This window comes from Pseudophryne corroboree, chromosome 8 (assembly GCF_028390025.1).
Source record: "Pseudophryne corroboree isolate aPseCor3 chromosome 8, aPseCor3.hap2, whole genome shotgun sequence".
Taxonomy (NCBI): Eukaryota; Metazoa; Chordata; class Amphibia; order Anura; family Myobatrachidae; genus Pseudophryne; species Pseudophryne corroboree.
The window spans coordinates 19,275,356-19,297,649 of NC_086451.1; the positions used below are offsets into that span (position 1 = coordinate 19,275,356).

The 22,294-nt window shown below is 51.9% G+C and overlaps 1 protein-coding gene across 4 annotated transcripts in view; it reads right to left on the bottom strand.

Annotated features, from left to right (window-relative positions):
* Positions 1-1,118: 1,118 nt before the first annotated feature.
* LOC134947425 (protein CutA homolog) overlaps positions 1,119-22,294 on the bottom strand; it is a 62,636-nt gene continuing 41,460 nt past the window's right edge. The window contains exons 2-7 of one of the 4 annotated variants that reach the window (XM_063935520.1): positions 16,641-16,789; positions 15,483-15,542; positions 13,601-13,637; positions 4,557-4,606; positions 2,574-2,638; positions 1,119-2,053 (exon numbers count right to left, since the gene is read on the bottom strand). In XM_063935520.1, the coding sequence (XP_063791590.1) occupies positions 1,920-2,053; positions 2,574-2,638; positions 4,557-4,606; positions 13,601-13,637; positions 15,483-15,542; positions 16,641-16,789 (495 nt within the window). In that variant the 3' untranslated portion in view covers positions 1,119-1,919. Of the gene's footprint in view, positions 2,054-2,573; positions 2,639-4,556; positions 4,607-13,591; positions 13,638-15,482; positions 15,543-16,640; positions 16,790-22,294 lie in introns of all 4 variants that reach the window. The other 3 variants (XM_063935519.1, XM_063935522.1, XM_063935521.1) reach the window with 3 other exon arrangements.

The following is a 22,294-nucleotide window of genomic DNA, read 5'->3' on the forward strand; positions in this document are numbered from 1 at the left end:
CATACGGCATGCAGCAACACTGTATATATGCTCAGTGTCACCCACATGCCTGCTGCCACCCCTCACAGCGGCCAGAGCTCCCGGGGATGGGGCGTACCGGGCTGCCAGGGATGAGGCACCGGGGATGCGGCATATGAGGCATCGAAGACATGCCCAGCAGTGCCGCGCGGAGACAATGAAGGGGAGGCTGCGGCGTGCACAGGGCAGGTCCCCCCTCCCGCTAGCAGTGGGCACCGAGCACTCCCTCTGGCTGCCCCCTACCGTTCCCAGCTGACCCCACGGCTGGCAGATACCGGGCACCCGGGGGCACACGTCCCGGACACTCGGCGCGTACAGCCCGGGGTAATGCAGCACATCGCACCCTGCCTCAGGAACCCCCGCCTGCCGCACACGGTTTACACCAGAACAGGGACTAGGAGCTAAATCGCCGGGCCTTGCCGCACCGTATCCCCGGAGCCTGCGAGGGGAGAGCTTGGCGCGGGCAGCCGGGCTGCTGACAATGGGTGACAAGCCCAAGAAAGCTCCAATCCGAGGGCTTTTAACAGTCCTGGGTAGTGAATCTCGGGACGGGCCCTTTCACACTACACAGCTTCCCGGGACGGTCCCGGATTCAACCCAGGTCGACACCTGGGATGAAATGCCGGGATGCTCGTCCTGGGAAATTGTCCCTGTACCCATTCACACTGAGAAAAATCCCGGGATGATGCGTGTTCATGTGCAATATCCCGGGATATTTTTGTGAGTGTAGTCCAACCCGGCTTATTCAACCCTGCATTCATGTAAAATGATTGGCTATTCTTTGTGTGCCTTGATGATGTCATCATCCTGAGCCCTGCTACACAGGAGAGAGCATTAAGAACTAGAGATTGCTAGGCAGCTTACTGCATGCCTCCCAACTTATTAAAAGTACAAAGAGGGACCTTGGCATGCGCTCAAAAAGTGGGTATGGCCTATATGAAGGGGCATGGCAGAGCCGAGGTCGCAAGTCACGCCCCCTTGCACAGTCACTGTGTGGGCGTGCCTAGCGCGCTCTGAGCTGCTGGCATGCCCCCTCTCCCTCTGTCACCTGCTAAGCAGAGCAGCTGTGACAGGAACCTCCCAAATGCCCCCCCCCCCCTTAAACATTCACACACACACATCGCGGGACACTGCGGCCCGTGGGTGGGACACTGGGACAGTCCACATAAAACAGGACTGTCTTACGAAAATTGGGACAGTTGTGAGGTATATTACTGGAACAGTTAAAAATGCAATTGTGTATAAAAAGATGGTTGATGCTAGATTCAAGTGGTCTTTGGACCTTTTATGTCAGGGGGATGAGCCATGACACAAGGGGGAGGAGCTAGGCCAACGGGATAGTTCCTCTACTATCCACGCCACCAACCATTACCTTTAGTAATCAGGTGTCGAGCGAAGCGAGGCGAGCGAAGCAAGCCCGTGAGGGTACTTTTCGGGTACCCTGTTCGGGCATAGCTCCTCCCCCTTGTGACGTGGCTCCTCCCCTAGTGACGTCAGAAGGTCTCTTCTCCCACTCCGATTTAGAACCAACCATAAAAATATCGCTCTGTCAGCCATGATTCCTGCACTGCTGTGCGCTGTCCCCACCCTCTCCTTTTGTCCCCTTCTGACACCTCATCTTTCTGAGCCAAAAAAAGTCAATTTAAAATGACATCCATGGTGTTTTAATTGCTGACCCGGGTTCAGCTAAAAGGAGCCAACCCTGCAATAACCCGGGTTGAAAGTGTAGTGTGAAAGAGTCCGACCCGGGTCTGACCCGGATTCAAAATACCGAGTCGGACCCAGGTTTGTGGTGTGAAAGGGGTATTATAGGCAGCAGATTCCCAGGTAGATGAAGTCAGACCTTTGCTAGATGTGTCTGCTGTGCCTGGGAATAACATCTGATGGCTGCAATGCTGATACTATAACGTTCTCCCAGACCGCGAACTACGCTCATTTCTCCAGCAAAACCTCTTCAATCCACTTGAAATAATCAGAGTTTCCCTGATCAATCGGAACAGTGACAAGATCTGGTGTCTCGAACGGGTGAACAAGCCTGGAAGGAGGAGGAACACAAATTATTCCAAACCTGGTTTCCATTGTATGAATTGGGGATCAACACACAACCAATAGGGGGGGGGGGGGGGGGGGCTGCTAAACTAATTGGCTGGAAACCAGGAGCACTCAACTCAGACAGTTGCTGATGGTTAAACTGCAGCCAGATATATATAGGCCTATATGTATTAATATTTGCAGTGGTTCCCAGATTATTATCTATCTGCACTGAGGTGTTTTTAATATAACTATCCCTCCTATTAGGGGCGTTTTAACAGTGCAGACTGGAGGTGGGTCCCCTATTCTCCCTGGCTCAATAGGCTCCAGCATTGCGCTGGAGTGTACTGCGCATGCGCAGGTCTCTGGAAACATTTTGGCTATGATTTTTAGCGTGGCTGCAGCATCGGACATGGGACTCCGGAAACGAAAGTATTAAGGTGCGGTGTGCCCCCCCCTTCCCAGTCTCCGTATACCCACTCTCCTCTCGCCGGTGGATTCCCCAGTATACTCTAGGTCTGTACCAGAGTGTAATGCGCTTGTGCAGATCTCCGGAAACATGGCGCCTGCGGTACGCTCCCTGTGACATCTGTGGAGCCAACAGAGAGGATTGTGAGTGGGTGCAGGGTGTGTGGTGTTGCCCCCCCTGCACCCAATATAGATATATACCCAGTGCTGCAAGTATGGCGGTATGGGGCAGTACTGCTTACCGGTAAGAAATCGACAGCCGGTACGCAGTTCTACCGACCGTCCACCTGTACTTGCAGCCACTGCTGTTGTGTGTCAGGGAAGGAGACCGCAGCGCGCGCCTCTCCTGCCCCTCATTGCTATGTCACAGCGTGTAGGATCTCAAACCAGCCACCGGTTCATGAGCCAATCAGAGCTTGCGGACCGGTAGTGGCGGCTCCTGATTGTCTGGCGTTCCGTGGGCTCAGATTGGCTCATGAACCCGCAACTGTTTTGAGATCCTACACTCTGCCACCGGACTGACCACTGAGGGGCAGGAGAGGCACGCGCTGTGCTTTCCTCCCCTGACACACACAGCAGCAGCCAGAGCAGCTGCGGTGAGCAGCACTGTGGTGTTGGGGGCATGTGTGTACCTGGCACTGTGGGGTGCATATCTGGCACTGTGGAGGCATATGTGTATCTGTGACTGTTGGGGGCATATGTGTATCTGGCTCTGCACTACTTGGGGCATATGTGTATCTGGCACTTTAGGGGCATACAGTATGTGTATCTGGCACTATTGGGGGCATATGTGTATCTGGCACTTTAGGGGCATACAGTATGTGTATCTGGCACTATTGGGGGCATATGTGTATCTGGCACTTTAGGGGCATACAGTATGTGTATCTGGCACTATTGGGGGCATATGTGTATCTGGCACTGGGGGCATATCTGGCACCGTGGGGGCATATGTGTATCTGGGACTGTTGGGGGCATATGTGTTTCTGGCACTATTGGGGGCATATGTGTATTTGGCACTATTGGGGGCATATGTGTATTTGACACTATTGGGGGCATATGTGTATTTGGCACTATTGGGGGCATATGTGTAGCTGGCACTATTGGGGGCATATGTGTAGCTGGCACTATTGGGGGCATATGTGTATTTGGCACTACTGGGGGCATATGTGTATTTGGCACTATTGGGGGCATATGTGTATTTGGCACTACTGGGGGCATATGTGTATTTGGCACTATTGGGGGCATATGTGTATTTGGCACTACTGGGGGCATATGTGTATCTGGAACTATTGGGGGCATATGTGTATTTGGCACTACTGGGGGCATATGTGTATTTGGCACTATTGGGGGCATATGTGTATCTGGCACTATTGGGGGCATATGTGTAGCCGGCACTGCACTATTGGGGGCATATGTGTATCATGCCCCCATTTTAATCGGCCACGCCCCGTGTGACATGTGGCCACACCCATGTTTTGGCGAGCGCACACGGTACAGCTAAGACCTTTTTTCTACTTGCACCACTGTATTTAACACCTGCCTGTTGTATACCATCGACTATTGCCGTAACCTCCCATGTTCTGCTCCCTCCCCCCATCCCTCCTGTTCATTTTTCTGTTTCCCCTATGTACTTAAAACATCAATAAAAATGTATTGCTGAAAAAAACACAAATATAACTGCTACATGCATACATGTATAGGATACAGGAACATATAAGAAAGGAAGATATTTGAGATATGATTTGATCTTGTTGGACGGAGGTTTCCTAAGCATGTACAGGTAGGTGGCCCACGGGCGGGATAAGAGCAGAGGGATCCTGCATGCATTCTTCGTGCAGGCCCCTACGCCCCTCGCCAGTGTAGTTGTGTAATAGACTTTAGTCTACTGCGCAGGTCTCCGATAATGGGTGATGTCATCCATGATGATAATGGATGATGTGTATCCACTTTACACAATTGCATATGAGTGGCTTTACGCTGTCATAGTCACAGGCTTTGTAATGTGAGATAAGTACTCAGGAAACTAGAGTAGTACATACCGGATGTATCCTGAGAGGTCGTATATCTTCGCTGTTCTTGTTTTCACTACCTGGAAGAAACAAATTGAGATGTCACAGGAAGAAGGAATACGGCAATCACATAAATACAGTTATAACCCAACGGTTCATTCTGAAAATAGTTTTCTCTCTGATTAGCATCAGGCATGTGACTGAGGGCACCAGATATTCAGAGGCAGCTCGTATGAAGAACTAGAGACCATACTGTATGTAGCACAGGGGATTTACCTTTACAGCAAACTGCAGAGTTCTACGTAATCTGGATAGTGTCATCCCAACAATCTAATAGATCCACCCCAAAAGCTCAAATTGTCTAGTGCAGCTTTCCTCCCTGCTCCTAGGGGGCAGCTTTCCTCCCTGCTCCTATGGGGGGCAGCTTTCCTCCCTGCTCCTAGGGGGCAGCTTTCCTCCCTGCTCCTAGGGGGGCACCTTTCCTCCCTGCTCCTAGGGGGCAGCTTTCCTCCCTGCTCCTAGGGGGCAGCTTTCCACCCTGCTCCTAGGGGGGCAGCTTTCCTCCCTGCTCGTAGGGGGGCAGCTTTCCTCCCTGCTCCTAGAGGGCACCTTTCCTCCCTGCTCCTAGGGGGGCAGCTTTCCCCCCTGCTCCTAGGGGGCAGCTTTCCTCCCTGCTCCTAGGGGGCAGCTTTCCTCCCTGCTCCTAGGGGGCAGCTTTCCTCCCTGCTCCTAGGGGGCAGCTTTCCTCCTTGCTCCTAGGGGGCACCTTTCCTCCCTGCTCCTAGGGGGGGGGGGCAGCTTTCCTCCCTGCTCCTAGGGGGGCAGCTTTCCTCCCTGCTCCTAAGGGGGGCAGCTTTCCTCCCTGCTCCTAAGGGGGGCAGATTTCCTCCCTGCTCCTTGGGGGCACTTTTCCTCCCTGCTCCTTGGGGGCACCTTTCCTCCCTGCTCCTAGGGGGGGCAGCTTTCCTCCCTGCTCCTAGGGGGGGGGGCAGCTTTCCTCCCTGCTCCTAGGGGGGCAAGCTTTCCTCCCTGCTCCTAAGGGGGGCAGATTTCCTCCCTGCTTCTAGGGGGCAGCTTTCCTCCCTGCTCCTAGGGGGGGCAGCTTTCCTCCCTGCTCCTAGGGGGGGCAGCTTTCCTCCCTGCTCCTAGGGGGGGCAGCTTTCCTCCCTGCTCCTAGGGGGCAGCTTTCCTCCCTGCTCCTAGGGGGCAGCTTTCCTCCCTGCTCCTAGGGGGCAGTTTTTCTTCCTGCTCCTAGGGGGCAGCTCTCCTCCCTGCTCCTAGGGGGGGCAGCTTTCCTCCCTGCTCCTAGGGGGGCAGCTTTCCTCCCTGCTCCTACGGGGCAGCTTTCCTCCCTGCTCCTAGGGGGCAGCTTTCCTCCCTGCTCCTAGGGGGGGCAGCTTTCCTCCCTGCTCCTAGGGGGGGCAGCTTTCCTCCCTGCTCCTAGGGGGGGCAGCTTTCCTCCCTGCTCCTAGGGGGGGCAGCTTTCCTCCCTGCTCCTAGGGGGCAGCTTTCCTCCCTGCTCCTAGTGGGCAGCTTTCCTCCCTGCTCCTAGTGGGCAGCTTTCCTCCCTGCTCCTAGGGGGGGCAGCTTTCCTCCCTGCTCCTAGGGGGGCACATTTCCTCCCTGCTCCTAGGGGGCAGCTTTCCTCCCTGCTCCTAGGGGGCAGCTTTCCACCCTGCTCCTAGGGGGGCAGCTTTCCTCCCTGCTCCTAGCGGGGGGGCAGCTTTCCTCCCTGCTCCTAGGGGGCACCTTTCCTCCCTGCTCCTAGGGGGGCAGCTTTCCCCCCTGCTCCTAGGGGGCAGCTTTCCTCCCTGCTCCTAGGGCAGCTTTCCTCCCTGCTCCTAGGGGGCAGCTTTCCTCCCTGCTCCTAGGGCAGCTTTCCTCCCTGCTCCTAGGGGGCAGCTTTCCTCCCTGCTCCTAGGGGGCAGCTTTCCTCCTTGCTCCTAGGGGGCACCTTTCCTCCCTGCTCCTAGGGGGGGGGGCAGCTTTCCTCCCTGCTCCTAGGGGGGCGGCTTTCCTCCCTGCTCCTAAGGGGGGCAGCTTTCCTCCCTGCTCCTAAGGGGGGCAGCTTTCCTCCCTGCTCCTTGGGGGCACCTTTCCTCCCTGCTCCTAGGGGGGGCAGCTTTCCTCCCTGCTCCTGGGGGGGGCAGCTTTCCTCCCTGCTCCTAGGGGGGGCAGCTTTCCTCCCTGCTCCTAGGGGGGCAAGCTTTCCTCCCTGCTCCTAGGGGGCACCTTTCCTCCATGCTCCTAGGGGGCAGCTTTCCTCCCTGCTTCTAGGGGGCAGCTTTCTTCCCTGCTCCTAGGGGGCAGCTTTCCTCCCTGCTCCTAGGGGGGGGCAGCTTTCCTCCCTGCTCCTAGGGGGGGCAGCTTTCCTCCCTGCTCCTAGGGGGGGCAGCTTTCCTCCCTGCTCCTAGGGGGCAGCTTTCCTCCCTGCTCCTAGGGGGCAGCTTTCCTCCCTGCTCCTAGGGGGCAGCTTTCCTCCCTGCTCCTAGGGGGGGGCAGCTTTCCTCCCTGCTCCTAGTAGGCAGCTTTCCTCCCTGCTCCTATGGAGCAGCTTTCCTCCCTGCTCCTAGGGGGCAGCTTTCCTCCCTGCTCCTAGGGGGGGCAGCTTTCCTCCCTGCTCCTAGGGGGCAGCTTTCCTCCCTGCTCCTAGGGGGCAGCTTTCCTCCCTGCTCCTAGGGGGGGCAGCTTTCCTCCCTGCTCCTAGGAGGCAGCTTTCCTCCCTGCTTCTAGGGGGCAGCTTTCCTCCCTGCTCCTAGGGGGGGCAGCTTTCCTCCCTGCTCCTAGGGGGCAGCTTTCCTCCCTGCTCCTAGGGGGCAGCTTTCCTCCCTGCTCCTAGGGGGCAGCTTTCCTCCCTGCTCTTAGGGGGGGCAGCTTTCCTCCCTGCTCCTAGGGAGCAGCTTTCCTCCCTGCTCCTAGGAGGCAGCTTTCCTCCCTGCTTCTAGGGGGCAGCTTTCCTCCATGCTCCTAGGGGGGGCAGCTTTCCTCCCTGCTCCTAGGGGGCAGCTTTCCTCCCTGCTCCTAGGGGGCAGCTTTCCTCCCGGCTCCTAGGGGGCAGTTTTCCTTCCTGCTCCTAGGGGGCAGTTTTCCTCCCTGCTCCTAGGGGGCAGTTTTTCTTCCTGCTCCTAGGGGGCAGCTTTCCTCCCTGCTCCTAGGGGGGGCAGCTTTCCGCCCTGCTCCTAGGGGGCAGCTTTCCTCCCTGCTCCTAGGGGGCAGCTTTCCTCCCGGCTCCTAGGGGGCAGTTTTCCTCCCTGCTCCTAGGGGGCAGTTTTTCTTCCTGCTCCTAGGGGGCAGCTTTCCTCCCTGCTCCTAGGGGGGGCAGCTTTCCTCCCTGCCCCTAGGGGGGGCAGCTTTCCTCCCTGCCCCTAGGGGGGGCAGCTTTCCTCCCTGCCCCTAGGGGGGGCAGCTTTCCTCCCTGCTCCTAGGGGGCAGCTTTCCTTCCTGCTCCTAGGGGGGCAGCTTTCCTCCCAGCTCCTAGGGGGCAGCTTTCCTTCCTGCTCCTAGGGGGCAGCTTTCCTCCCTACACCTAGGGGGCAGCTTTCCGCCCTGCTCCTAGGGGGGCAGATTTCCTCCCTGCGCCTAGGGGGTAGCTTTCCTCTCTACTCCTTTGGCGACAGCTTTCTGACCTGCTCCTAGGGGGTCATTCCGAGTTGATCGCTAGCTGCAGTTGTTCGCAGAACAGCGATCAAGCTAAAAATCTGCATTTCTGCGCATGCCCCGCAATGCGCACACGCGACGTACGGGTACAAAGCTCTTTGTGGTTGTGCTCAGGTTCTAGCAAAGTTTTCAGTCGCACTGACGGTCGCAAGAAGATTGACAGGAAGGGGGCGTTTCTGGGTGTCAACTGACCGTTTTCAGGGAGTGTTTGCAAAAACGCAGACGTGTCTGAAAAAACGTAGGCATGTCTGGGCGTTCGCTGGGTGGGTGTATGACGTCAAATCCGGACACGAATAGGCTGAAGTGATCGCAAGCGCTGAGTAGGTTCAGAGCTACTCTGAAACTGCACAAACTGTTTTTGCAGAGCTCGGCTGCACAAGCGTTCGCACTTCTGCTAAGCTAAAATACACTCCCCAGTGGGCGGCAGCATAGCGTTTGCACGGCTGCTAAAACTAGCTAGCCAGCGATCAACTCGGAATGACCCCCCTAGGGCGGCAGCTTTCCTACCTTCTCCTAGGGGGCAGCTTTTCTCCTTGCTCCTTAGGGGCGTGTATCAAATACAGTGGTTTTTATAGATGCCCCTCCGCCATGAGGTTCCTAATCACGTGAATGTAAAGGTAGCCTCAAAAAACGTAATTGCCTGCTTGAAACATATGAGCACTAGTGTCAGAGGGGCCTCATTCCGAGTTGATCGCTCGCTAGCTACTTTTAGCATCTGTGCAGAAGTGCAAACGCATAGTCGCCGCCCATGGTGGAGTGTATTTTCGCTTTGCAAGTGTGCGAACGGCTTTGCAGCCGAGCTCTGCAAAAACATTTTCTGCAGTTTCTGAGTAGGTCTGGACTTACTCAGCCGCTGCGACCACTTCAGCCTTTTTGGTCCCGGAATTGACGTCAGACACCCGCCCTGCAAACGCTTGGACACGCCTGCGTTTTTCCAAACACTCCCAGAAAACGGTCAGTTGCCACCCACAAACGCCCTCTTCCTGTCAATCTCCTTGCGATCGTCCGTGCGAATGGATTCTTCGCTAAATCCATTGCTCATCACCGATCCGCTGTGTACCCGTACAAAGCGCATATTCATTGTGGCGCATATGCAAGCGCAGTAGAGACCTGATCGCTGCGCTGCGAAAAACGGCAGCGTGCGATCAACTCGGAATGAACCCCATTGTACATTTTGGAGCTTTCAGGGAGACCAGCTGAAACTTACTATTAAATGATGTTGTCTCTGGGCCTTATACACAGACGGGCGCAGAGCGCTGCATACGCATCCAGATCTGCGTCCATCTCCTCACATGCTGGGGACCGCTAAGCACAGGGCAAGGCCTCCTAGCATGTGTGAGGCCGCCTCCCACTGCATCCACATTTAGATTGCCGACGTATCGGAACTAAGGTTGACCCCGGCAGCACAGCCTGATTGCACTGTCAGATGGTCAGCCGCCATTTTTTTAATCGGAGCGGCTGCGAGTGATGTCACACAGCCACCTCGAAAACTGCTCCCCCCCCATGCCGTGTCACCGCCCCGCGAATGCCCTCCGCTGTCATTCACATTGCAGTTGCATACGTCGGAGATGCGACCGCAATGTGTGTGCCCGCGATGCCGCCGCTGCTCATGCGCAGTTTGCCTCCGTCGGCAAACTGCGCTGCGGGCCACATTAGCGGACGGTTCTGAATGACCCCCTTGGTGTATTATAGATGACGATAACAAGATCACTCTAGATCACTCAAGTACCGCCATGTACCTGCTAAATAGGCCTCCCTATACAGGCTGATCTTTGGGGGTCATTCTGACCCGTTCGCTCACTGCTTTTTGTCGCAACCGAGTGAGCGGTCCCTACTGCGCATGCGCCGGTGCCGTAGTGCGCCGGCGCATGCCAGACGGCCGAAGGCCATGGCAGGGCTGCGATCGCCTGTGCCTGATTGACAGGCAGAGGCCATAGCTGGGCGGGAGGGGAGCGGCACGGCGGCGTTTGTCCGCCGTTTCATGGGAGCGGTCCGGCCAAACCAGGCGTGGCCGGACTGAATGGGGGGGCGGGCCGCAGCGGCTGCGTGACGTCACACGCAGCCGCTGCGGGCAGGGGAGCGACGAGTAGCTCCCGGCCCGCACGCTAAAGCTGCGCTGGTCGGGAGCTACTCTTGAAGTGCAAAGGCAACGCCGCTGTGCGATGCCTTTGCACTTCTGTGGGGGAGGGGGGAGGCCAGCACTGTCATGTCAGTGTGAATGATCGTAGCTGTGCTACATTTAGCACAGCTACGATCAACTCGGAATGACCCTTTAATGTGCACATAATATGGCGGAAATTAGATCATATAACCCTCATTACAGCTATATATAAATATATATATTTTTCAGCAGTTTGATGTATTGGCCATTGCATTCCCTTTTTCAAAACGTAACTGAAATAAAGAGTTAAAATAGAATTCAGAATGAGCTTTGTAAGCCGCTTAATTCTATCCCAGGCAGGTGACGGCCCAAACACTCTGCCAGAGCTAATTATGCGCCAGGGTATAGGGGGTCATTCCGAGTTGATCGCTAGCTGCATTCGTTCGCTGTGCAGCGATGAGGCAAAAAAAGGCACTTTTGCGCATGTGTATGCGGCGCAATGCGCACACGCAAAGTAATATTACAACATACGATGTAGTTTCACACAAGGTCTAGCGAAGCTTTTCAGTCGCACTGCTGACCGCAGAGTGATTGACATGAAGTGGGCATATCTGGGTGTCAACTGACCGTTTTCAGGGAGTGTTCGGAAAAACACAGGCGTGCCAGGAAAAATGCAGGTGTGGCTGGGCGAACGCAGGGCGTGTTTGTGACGTCAAAACAGGAACTGAACAGTCTGAAGTGATCGCAAGCGCTGAGTAGGTAGTGAGCTATTCTAAAACTGCACAAAAAAACTGTGCCGCCGCTCTGCGATCCTTTTGTTGGCACTTCTGCTAAGCTAAAATACACTCCCAGTGGGAGGTGGCATAGTGTTTGCACGGCTGCTAAAAACTGCTAGCGAGCGATCAACTCGGAATGACCCCCATAGTACACTTATACAATTAGTTTCAGCTGGATATAGCAAAGAGAAAAAACATCACGTTATGTCTGTGACAGTAAACCTCAAATGGCAGTGATGTACCATGATAGTAAACACACCATACTTACCTACTTTTCAAAAAGCATTTCAGGGAGATTGTGAAAGTAATTCCTATCAGCGCAGGCATGTACTGCTATATCTGAGAGGCGTGTCACGAAAATAACTTACATCCAAATGTAAATGAGCCCCAAATTTAGTAAGATCTACTTGTTGAAGAAAAGACTCTGATATTTTGCAGGATTTTTTTTGTGTATTGTGTTTTACAAGAGGTTCCATGTACTGTAAGTGGCCACAAGAAACCTTTACAATGCATGTAGCCATAGGGATCATTGTGCCTTATAACCAATGCAGGGAAATGGCACTGATGATCCCATTTGAATGTATGTATCTCTGATTTCTCTTTTTTTCAGGGAGATTGAGGGACTATTCAGGGAGTGAGGGAGATTGCTACTATTTCAGGGAGTCTCCTGCAGAATGAGGGAGGGTAGGCAACTATGAAACACACACAGGGCCTTAACTAGGGGTATGCAGGGCAGGAGCAAGTGGGCAGTGCCGTCACCGCCCTGTGGAACCCGTATGTTTGTCTGGAACGTCACCCTGTAGCCCAGAGAGACGCAGCTATCTGGAGCCTCCTAAGGGCACTTTGCTAAGCTCCGCTACTCTTGGCCCCAGCCCACACTATTCACTGTCACCCTTATATTCCACTGCCGTTCTGTTGTAAGATATTACATCACACCTCTCAACCTCGTGTCATTTAAAATCATGAGGCAATCAGTCACGTTCATGGACATACCCCTCGGTAAACTGCTTTTTGCTTTCAAAGTGTTAATCTGACCCCAACCTAACTTTCTTCCCCTAAACCCCCCTCCCCCCTCCTAAATCGGGACACTTGGGGGGTATGTTACACCTGCTCCTCTGTTATAGAGGGCTGATGCTCCTCCCACATCTTGAGGACAGTGCCTACAGGCTGAAAATAGCTTACAGTTATTTGAGCTGCTGTGATGTGACTGGCATTAGTCCTGGATATGAATCAACCAATCCGTACAGGGGGTTGGGTATGGGATACCGACAGTGAGGACATCGGCACTCCGAGAGGCAAAATCCCGACAGGTAGGACAAACTAAACTAACTCGCCGGCATACTTACGTTCAGGATTCTGGCTGTTGGGATTCCGGCGTCGGCATTCTGACAGGTGTCAGGATTTTGACGCCGGTCTTATGACCCCCTCTAGGTAACAATATTACATCACGTGTTTGGGGGTGGAGGCAGCACAGGGAGTATGTTAGTCTCCTATGGACCTGAATCCATGCATGCTTGCCTACAAAGTAAGGCTTCCAAACTGTCAGTCCCCCTGTGCCTACTGTGATGAGCTGGATATATCGACCATTCAAGGCAACGGCCGATATATCGTGAGCCCGTCACCGGGTGTGTACCCTCAATACGTCTGTAAACGAAGCCGATGGATGATATATCTGCAGATATATCGGTGCATTTGGCTGTATGTACGGGCGGTCACTTGCCGCCGGGGGCTGACGTCACAGTTGGTTGGGCAAATTCAAATGCCCGCCCAGCTGGCGATCCTGACCAACACCTCGAGCGTCCCATCGGTAAGTGTGTATACTTACCTTGATCGGCCGCTCAATCTACCCAACGGCGGGTCCGTCTGACTTGTCGGTCAGGTGTGTTCCCAGCCTTACAGAAGCTCCTCCCTTCTAACACGGCCGACAGCTTGGTGGAAATACTGTATGTCCACCAAGCTGTCGGCCATGTTAGAAGGGAGGAGCTTCTGTAAGGCTGGGAACTAAGATAAATCTTAGTAATATCAGTAGCGAATCTTGCCACGGGCAAGCAGGACTTTTGCCCGGGGCACCACCTTCCGGAGGGCGCCGTACCGTGGCAAGATCCGCCACTGCTGCCCGCTGTGTCCCCCGTCCGCCGCCCGCTGCCGTCCCCGTCCGCCTCCTGTGAAGGGAACTAGACGCTATGCGTCTAGTTTCCCTTCGTGGAGAGTAACTTTGCTGAGCGGTGTGCGATGACGTCATCGCGCACCGCACAGCAAAGGTCCTCTCCACGAAGGGAACTAGACGCATAGCGTCTAGTTTCTCTTCGTGGAGAGGACCTTTTGCTGTGCGTCAAGCGGCGCTAGCAATGTACAGGGGGCGTAACTGACCACGCCCCCTGTATTAGGCCACGCCCCATTTCCTGCCCGGGGCGCAGAGCGCCCTTGAACCGGCCCTGAGTAATATACCTCAGTAACACACAATCTATGATACATACTACTGGCATACAGAGGCTTTTACTTCATTTTTAAGGGTGAAATTAAACACTTACTAAAAGTACCTCAGAAGACTCTTCTATTTCTCCTTTCCAAATATATCTGCAGAATAAACATATATGAGAATGGCAGATGAGGTAATGATTGTGATAAATATATATATATATATATATCTCTTGTGTAACTTTATTAAATGACTAAAGTGTAGGAGTGGGCATGGCCACACCTCCCAGATTTGACCACGTTACCTCGGTAACCGGGCCCAGTGACTGTCTCGACGGCCCTGGCTGAACTGTGCTTCAGACCTGATCAAACTCCAGTCAGACAGGGTCAGATTTCATTGCCTCAGGCAACAACCTCTGACTTGTAAGGTTTATCATGAAACCCAGAAGTTTAGCAGCAGGGGGCAGTATTGAGGACGCAAGTGAACAGCGAAATGCGTAGCAGAATACATAACAGAGAACTTTTAGAACTCAAGGGCCTAATTCAGACCGGATCGCTGTTGTGCGAAATCGCACAGCGGCCGATTATTGAATGACTGCGCATGAGTACGGATCATAGTGTGCAGGTGCGAGGCCAAACTGCAAAAAGATCCTGTGATTTTTTTTGATCACTAGGCGAACGCAGGTTGATTGACAGGAAGAGGACGTTTTCTGGGAGTGTCAGGAAAAACGCAGGCGTTCCCAAGCGTTTTCTGGGCGGGTGTGTGACGTCAGCTCCGGCCCCGATCAGCCTGTCTGTATCGCACTGTAGGAGTAAGTCCTGGGCTGCGCACAGACTGGAAAATCATTAGATGGTGAGTGAGTTGTGGACGGATTTGCAGCTGTCCACTGTCTGGTGAAGTTTTCGCACGGTGTACACATGCATTCGCAACCTTGCACGGGGCGGGTTTTCACAGTTTCCACTCTATGGGCGGCGTCTATCTGATCGCAGACCTCTGCTGAATAAGGCCCTCAGATCTCAGAACTTATCTTCTATTTTAAGCTTTATTTTTATTCTTTTGTCAATGTTTATTGCTTGTATTTAGATTTACACTTAGGGGGTCATTCCGAATTGATCGCTCGCTAGCTACTTTTTGCAGCGCTGCGATCAGATAGTCGCCGCCTATAGGGGAGTGTATTTTCACTTTGCAAGTGTGCGATCGCATGTGCAGCCGAGCGGTACTGAAAAGTTTTGTGCAGTTTCTGAGTTGCCCAGAACTTACTCAGCCGCTGCGATCACTTCAGCATGTCCGGAATTGACGTCAGACACCCGCCCTGCAAACGCATGGACACGCCTGCGTTTTCCCTACCACTCCCAGAAAACAGTCAGTTGCCACCCACAAACGCCTTCTTCCTGTCAATCTCCTTCGTTAAATCCATCGCTCAGCAATGATCCGCTCTGTACCCGTACGACGCGCATGCGCATTGCGGTATATGCGCAGTTGTGACCTGATCGCAGTGCAGCGAAAAAAACCTAACGTGCGATCAGGTCGGAATGACCCCCTCAATCCGCCCCTGTTCAGACCAGAGGTTTATGTGTCACCCGGAATGCGTGCTACAGCGAGCTGCGCAGCCTTTACCCCTGCACTCGTCACGCCTTGTCCGTGGATGCACTGCCATGTTTTCATGCTTTGTACTTATGCGATGGTTTATTGCTGTGTATTTATGCCAGAGGTTCCCAGACGCTGTCCCCAAGGTATCCCAACACTCAAGGTTTTAAGTAGATCCATGCTTGGCCACAGGTGACGTAATTAGCAACACAGTCAATCTGATTTAACCATCTGCGCTGAGCCATGGCTATACCTAAAACCTGGAACGTTATGATGCCTTGGGGACCACTTTTGGGATTTATGCTGTTTATTGTATGTCTGCCTCATCATGCACTGATAGAAAAAAGATAATAACAGTAAAACTGATCCTGTTCAGAGCTGATTACAGTATTTAGAATTATTAATGTCATACTTACAGTGATGAACTTTTTGGCATAATATTCACGCTGGCGGCCAGTTTTTTCTCCAGAATGCCCCTACGGGAGTCAGACTGTGTGTTAGACAGACACTATGTTTGCATAGCTTTCAGGCGGCTTCCATAATTCATGCCCTGCTCCATTCCGCAAACATGCATCGGCTATGTGATGTGTTGGCGTGATATACTACTCGCCTGACGCTATTTGCAACTCGTTACTTCTCCGTACCGTGCATTATCCAGTCTTGTGTTTCAAAAACTGGATAACGCTGGATTTAGCTTGAATTTTATTGGTTGCTACGGGCAACAACACTACTTTTCACTTTTAGAAACTCCAGGGAATCTACCCTCTAGTGCACAGGTTCTCAAACTCGGTCCTTAGGACCCCACACGGTGCATGTTTTGCAGGTCTCCTCACAGAATCACAAGTGAAATAATTAGCTCCACCTGTGGACCTTTTAAAATGTGTCAGTGAGTAATTAATACACCTGTGCACCTGCTGGGTTACCTGCAAATATGCACTGTGTGGGGTCCTGAGGACCGAGTTTGAGAACCTATGCACTAGTGCACAGGTTCTCAAACTCGGTCCTCAGGACTCCACACAGTGCATGTTTTGCAGGTCTCCTCACAGAATCGCAAGTGAAATAATTAGCTCCATCTGTGGACCTTTTAAAATTAATGAGTAATTAATACACCTGTGCACCTGCTGGGTTACCTGCAAAACATGCACTGTGTGGGGTCCTGAGGACCGAGTTTGAGAACCTATGCACTAGTGTAAGGATAGGGGCAATATGGTGACATACGGGAAGGATCTGCAATTAGCCCCATACATACAATGGGGTATATTCAATTGATGTCGAATCCTTTCAAACCTATCAGGTTTGGCCGCGCTTCCGACAGAACACGTGGATTCCGACAATCCACGTGTTTTCCGACAAGTCGGGAAAAAAGGAGCCGGCATTGAATAGGTCGGAACCCCTTCCAACCTAAAACAGTCGGAAACTGCCATCTTTCCGACAAGACGGCAGTTTCCGACTTCAATTGAGTACCCCCCATTGTGGATATAACTACGTCCGTTTAGCGTTCAACTCCGCATCCGCCCCAGTGTCGCTTCCCATTTATAAATACGGTCCCAACCCCTGTGGAGGTCTTACCGCACCTGCCAATCTCTTTTGCTAATTGTTCATTGGGACAATTGATGAAAGCCAGAGAATGATCCCCTGAGATGTAGCTTCCGGTGACCGCGGAGTGAATCTGCCAGAAAATGCCTCTTAGAACAGGGTACATTAAGCACAATCCAATCACCACCTGAAAATTAAACACATTGTATATATCATTAGGGTCTGCATGGAATAATACGCTCACTTCTCGTATCCGGTACATGGCTTCCGTGGAATACATAACGAGGCTTCTCAGCTGCAAGATCAGGAGCTCTCCTAAAGTCTGGGACCCTCTGTACTCGTGTCTCAGCTTTCCCGTGAAAGGGACTCTAGATGAGGGGTAGGCATCGACCGTCGCTTCAGCTGTTGTGGAACTACACATCCCAGCACACCCTGCCACTGTTTTGATCATGCCCAAACAGCAAAACTGTTTCAAGGCATGCTGCCATTACCAATTCTATATATGCTCTATAGCCATGTGCAGTATATTTATTTTACACTATGCCCAGGTGTAAATCCCATTCAGCATCAGGGGGAAATGTATCAAGCCTTGGAGAGAGATAAAGTTGAGAAGTAGCCCAAAGCACCCATCAGTTTCCAACTATCATCTACCGAGCACTGTAGTCTTTGAAATATGCTGATTTGTTGCTATGGGCAAGGACTTCACTTTATCTGTCTCCAAGGCTTGATACATCCCACCCTGTGTATGGAACTGGAACAGTCTGAAACAATTATGGTAAAAGCTAGTTAGAGGCTTGTCTGCAACCGGAGAGGGAACATGTAACAGCACGGCCGCAGATGTGGAAAGGCTGATTGTATATCTTCAGCGTACGCCATCAATGGCTGATAATTCCTGTCAGACTGAAAGCAGAAGCCGTGTGACGGCTGGAAGTGTATTACTCACTGGGGGCTGGCTGAGCTGGGAGCAGCTTTACACATGGACAGTGCATTCTGTATGTAAATGGAAGTGCGGTTATGTATTGCCTTGCACGCAGGGGCCGTACAGTACGTTCTGCTTCTACATGTAGTGCAGGTATCCGGTCTCTAGGTCGACAATGTCTAGGTCGACCACTATTGGTTGATAGTAACTAGGTCGACAGGGAATCTGTGGCAACCGCAATCTGTATGAGCACATTCTATACGCACTCTATCTGTGTGTCACCTGTCTGCATTCTGTATGAGCATATTCTATACGTTCTGTCTGTGCGTCACCTGTCTGCATTCTGTATGAGCACATTCTATACGTTCTGTTTGTGCATCACCTGTCTGCATTCTGCTAGAGCACATTCTATACGTTCTGTCTGTGTGTCACCTGTCTGCATTTTGCATGAGCACATTCTATACTTTCTGTCTGTGCGTCACCTGTCTGCATTCTGTCTGAGCACATTCTATACGTTCTGTCTGTGCGTCACTTGTCTGCATTCTGTCTCAGCACATTGTATACGTTCTGTCTGTGCGTCAGCTGTCAGCATTCTGCCTGAGCACATTTTACACGTTCGGTCTGTGCGTCACCTGTCTGCATTCTGTCTCAGCACATTGTATACGTTCTGTCTGTGCGTCACCTGTCTGCATCCTATCTGAGCTCATTGTATACATTCTATCTGTGCGTCACCTGTCTGCATTCTGTCTGAGCACATTCTATACGTTCTATCTGTGCATCACCTGCCTGCATCCTGCCTGAGCACATTCTATAAGTTCTGTCTGTGCGTCACCTGTCTGCATTCTGCCTGAGCACATTCTATACGTTCTATCTGTGCGTCACCTGTCTGCATTCTGCCTGAGCACATTATACACATTCTGTCTGTGCATCACCTGTCTGCATTCTGCCTGAGCACATTCTATACGTTCTGTCTGTGCGTCACCTGTCTGCATTCTGCCTGAGCACATTCTATACATTCTATCTGTGCGTCACCTGTCTGCATTCTGCCTGAGCACATTATACACATTCTGTCTGTGCATCACCTGTCTGCATTCTGCCTGAGCACATTCTATACGTTCTGTCTGTGCGTCACCTGTCTGCATTCTGCCTGAGCACATTCTATACGTTCTGTCTGTGCGTCACCTGTCTGCATTCTGCCTGAGCACATTCTATACTTTCTGTCTGTGCGTCACCTCTCTGCATTCTGTCTGAGCACATTCTATACGTTCTGTCTGTGCGTCACCTGTCTGCATTCTCTCTGAGCACATTCTATATGTTCTATCTGTGCGTCACCTGTCTGCATTCTGTATGAGCACATTCTATACGTTCTGTTTGTGCATCACCTGTCTGCATTCTGCCAGAGCACATTCTATACGTTCTGTCTGTGTGTCACCTGTCTGCATTTTGCATGAGCACATTCTATACTTTCTGTCTGTGCGTCACCTGTCTGCATTCTGTCTGAGCACATTCTATACGTTCCGTCTGTGCGTCACCTGTCAGCATTCTGCCTGAGCACATTCTACACGTTCGGTCTGTGCGTCACCTGTCTGCATTCTGTCTCAGCACATTGTATACGTTCTGTCTGTGCGTCGCCTGTCAGCATTCTGCCTGAGCACATTCTACACATTTTGTCTGTGCGTCACCTGTCTGTATCCTATCTGAGCTCATTGTATACATTCTATCTGTGCGTCACCTGTCTGCATTCTGTCTGAGCACATTCTATACGTTCTATCTGTGCGTCATCTGTCTGCATCCTGCCTGAGCACATTCTATACGTTCTGTCTGTGCGTCACCTGTCTGCATTCTGCCTGAGCACATTCTATACATTCTATCTGTGCGTCACCTGTCTGCATTCTGCCTGAGCACATTCTATACGTTCTGTCTGTGCGTCACCTGTCTGCATTCTGCCTGAGCACATTATACACATTCTGTCTGTGCATCACCTGTCTGCATTCTGCCTGAGCACATTCTATACGTTCTATCTGTGCGTCACCTGTCTGCATTCTGCCTGAGCACATTCTATACGTTCTGTCTGTGCGTCACCTGTCTGCATTCTGCCTGAGCACATTCTATACATTCTCTCTGTGCATCACCTGTCTGCATTCTGCCTGAGCACATTATACACATTCTGTCTGTGCATCACCTGTCTGCATTCTGCCTGAGCACATTCTATACGTTCTGTCTATGCGTCACCTGTCTGCATTCTGTCTGAGCACATTCTATACGTTCTGTCTGTGCGTCACCCATCTGCATTCTGCCTGAGCACATTCTATACATTCTGTCTGTGCGTCACCTGTCTGCATTCTGTCTGAGCACATTCTATATGTTCTATCTGTGCGTCACCTGTCTGCATTCTGTCTGAGCACATTGTATACATTCTGTCTGTGCGTCACCTGTCTGCATTCTGCCTGAGCACATTCTATACGTTCTGTCTGTGCATCACCTGTCTGCATTCTGCCTGAGCACATTCTATACGTTCTGACTCTGTGTCACCTGTCTGCATTCTGCCTGAGCACATTCTATACGTTCTGTTTGTGCGTCACCTCTCTGCATTCTGTCTGAGCACATTCTATATGTTCTGTCTGTGCGTCACCTGTCTGCATTCTCTCTGAGCACATTCTATATGTTCTATCTGTGCGTCACCTGTCTGCATTCTGTATGAGCACATTCTATACGTTCTGTTTGTGCATCACCTGTCTGCATTCTGCCAGAGCACATTCTATACGTTCTGTCTGTGTGTCACCTGTCTGCATTTTGCATGAGCACATTCTATACTTTCTGTCTGTGCGTCACCTGTCTGCATTCTGTCTGAGCACATTCTATACGTTCTGTCTGTGTGTCACCTGTCTGCATTCTGTCTCAGCACATTGTATACGTTCCGTCTGTGCGTCACCTGTCAGCATTCTGCCTGAGCACATTCTACACGTTCGGTCTGTGCGTCACCTGTCTGCATTCTGTCTCAGCACATTGTATACGTTCTGTCTGTGCGTCGCCTGTCAGCATTCTGCCTGAGCACATTCTACACATTCTGTCTGTGCGTCACCTGTCTGCATCCTATCTGAGCTCATTGTATACATTCTATTTGTGCGTCACCTGTCTGCATTCTATCTGAGCACATTCTATACGTTCTATCTGTGCGTCACCTGTCTGCATCCTGCCTGAGCACATTCTATACGTTCTGTCTGTGCGTCACCTGTCTGCATTCTGCCTGAGCACATTCTATACATTCTATCTGTGCGTCACCTGTCTGCATTCTGCCTGAGCACATTCTATACGTTCTGTCTGTGCGTCACCTGTCTGCATTCTGCCTGAGCACATTATACACATTCTGTCTGTGCATCACCTGTCTGCATTCTGCCTGAGCACATTCTATACGTTCTATCTGTGCGTCACCTGTCTGCATTCTGCCTGAGCACATTTTATACGTTCTGTCTGTGCGTCAACTGTCTGCATTCTGCCTGAGCACATTCTCTACGTTCTGTCTATGCCTCACCTGTCTGCATTCTGTCTGAGCACATTCTATATGTTCTATCTGTGCGTCACCTGTCTGCATTCTGTCTGAGCACATTGTATACATTCTGTCTGTGCGTCACCTGTCTGCATTCTGTCTGAGCACGTTCTATACGTTTTGTCTGTGCGTCACCTCTCTGCATTCTGTCTGAGCACATTGTATACATTCTGTCTGTGCGTCACCTGTCTGCATTCTGTCTGAGCACATTCTATACGTTTTGTCTATGCGTCACCTCTCTGCATTCTGTCTGAGCACATTCTATACGTTCGGTCTGTGCGTCACCTGTCTGCTGTCACGATCCGGGTATCTGGACGCCATTTCTTACCCATCAGATGCCTCCTAAGGCTGGCTCAGCGCTCCAGGACCGGATTCCATCTGTTATCCTAATGTTCACATTCCTGCATCCTCTCCTGTCTCTCTGAGACGCTGTCACAGTAACGCCTTATTACATCTGGCATGGCGTCTCCCGCGGCCTCCGCCGCCGTCCCTGAGCTTCTGCATGCAGAGTGTCAGAGTGGCGATTACGTCAGCCGCGGCCTCCGCTGTGTCCGCGTGGTTGGATGTGCACTTGTCAGCCTGGCGTCTCCTGTCTCCAGTGGCCGGCGCCGCCATTACTGTTTTCATTACCACATGGATTACAAACCAAACTTCCCTCCAAGTGTCTGCATGGGCGCAGCCATCTTGGATTCTGTCAGCTGATCATTTCCTCCAATCTGTTGTCAGTATTGTTAATCTGCATAATTGCCTAGCCAATCCCTTCCTTGCTGCAGGTATAAATACACTGTGCCTGAGCAAGGAAGGCGTCAGTGCTTTGGTTGTCAAACCTAGTTCCTGTTTGTCTCTCTCCTGTGATTGTCTTCCAGGTTCCAGCTCCTGTCTCAAGACTTCCACCATAGAGACCCGCACCAGCATTCCACCTGCGGTGTAGCCTGACTCTCCAATCCATTGTGGATTCATCTGTTTCCAGCTACAACATTACCTGCTTCCAGCTCAGCTTCCAGCAGAGTACAGCTTCCCTTAAAGGGCCGGTGTCCTTTCTACACTTTACCACTCTCCACCGGTATTATTATTTCTCCGCTCTCAAGTTCTACATTTCAGTTCATATTTCATCGCTCCCAAGTTCATTTATTATTTAACTGGTTCCAGCCAGTATCCACTCCGTGCTAACAACAGTCTGGTTCCAGCCAGTATCCACAGCAGCTGTTTTACCTTCAGCAACCCAG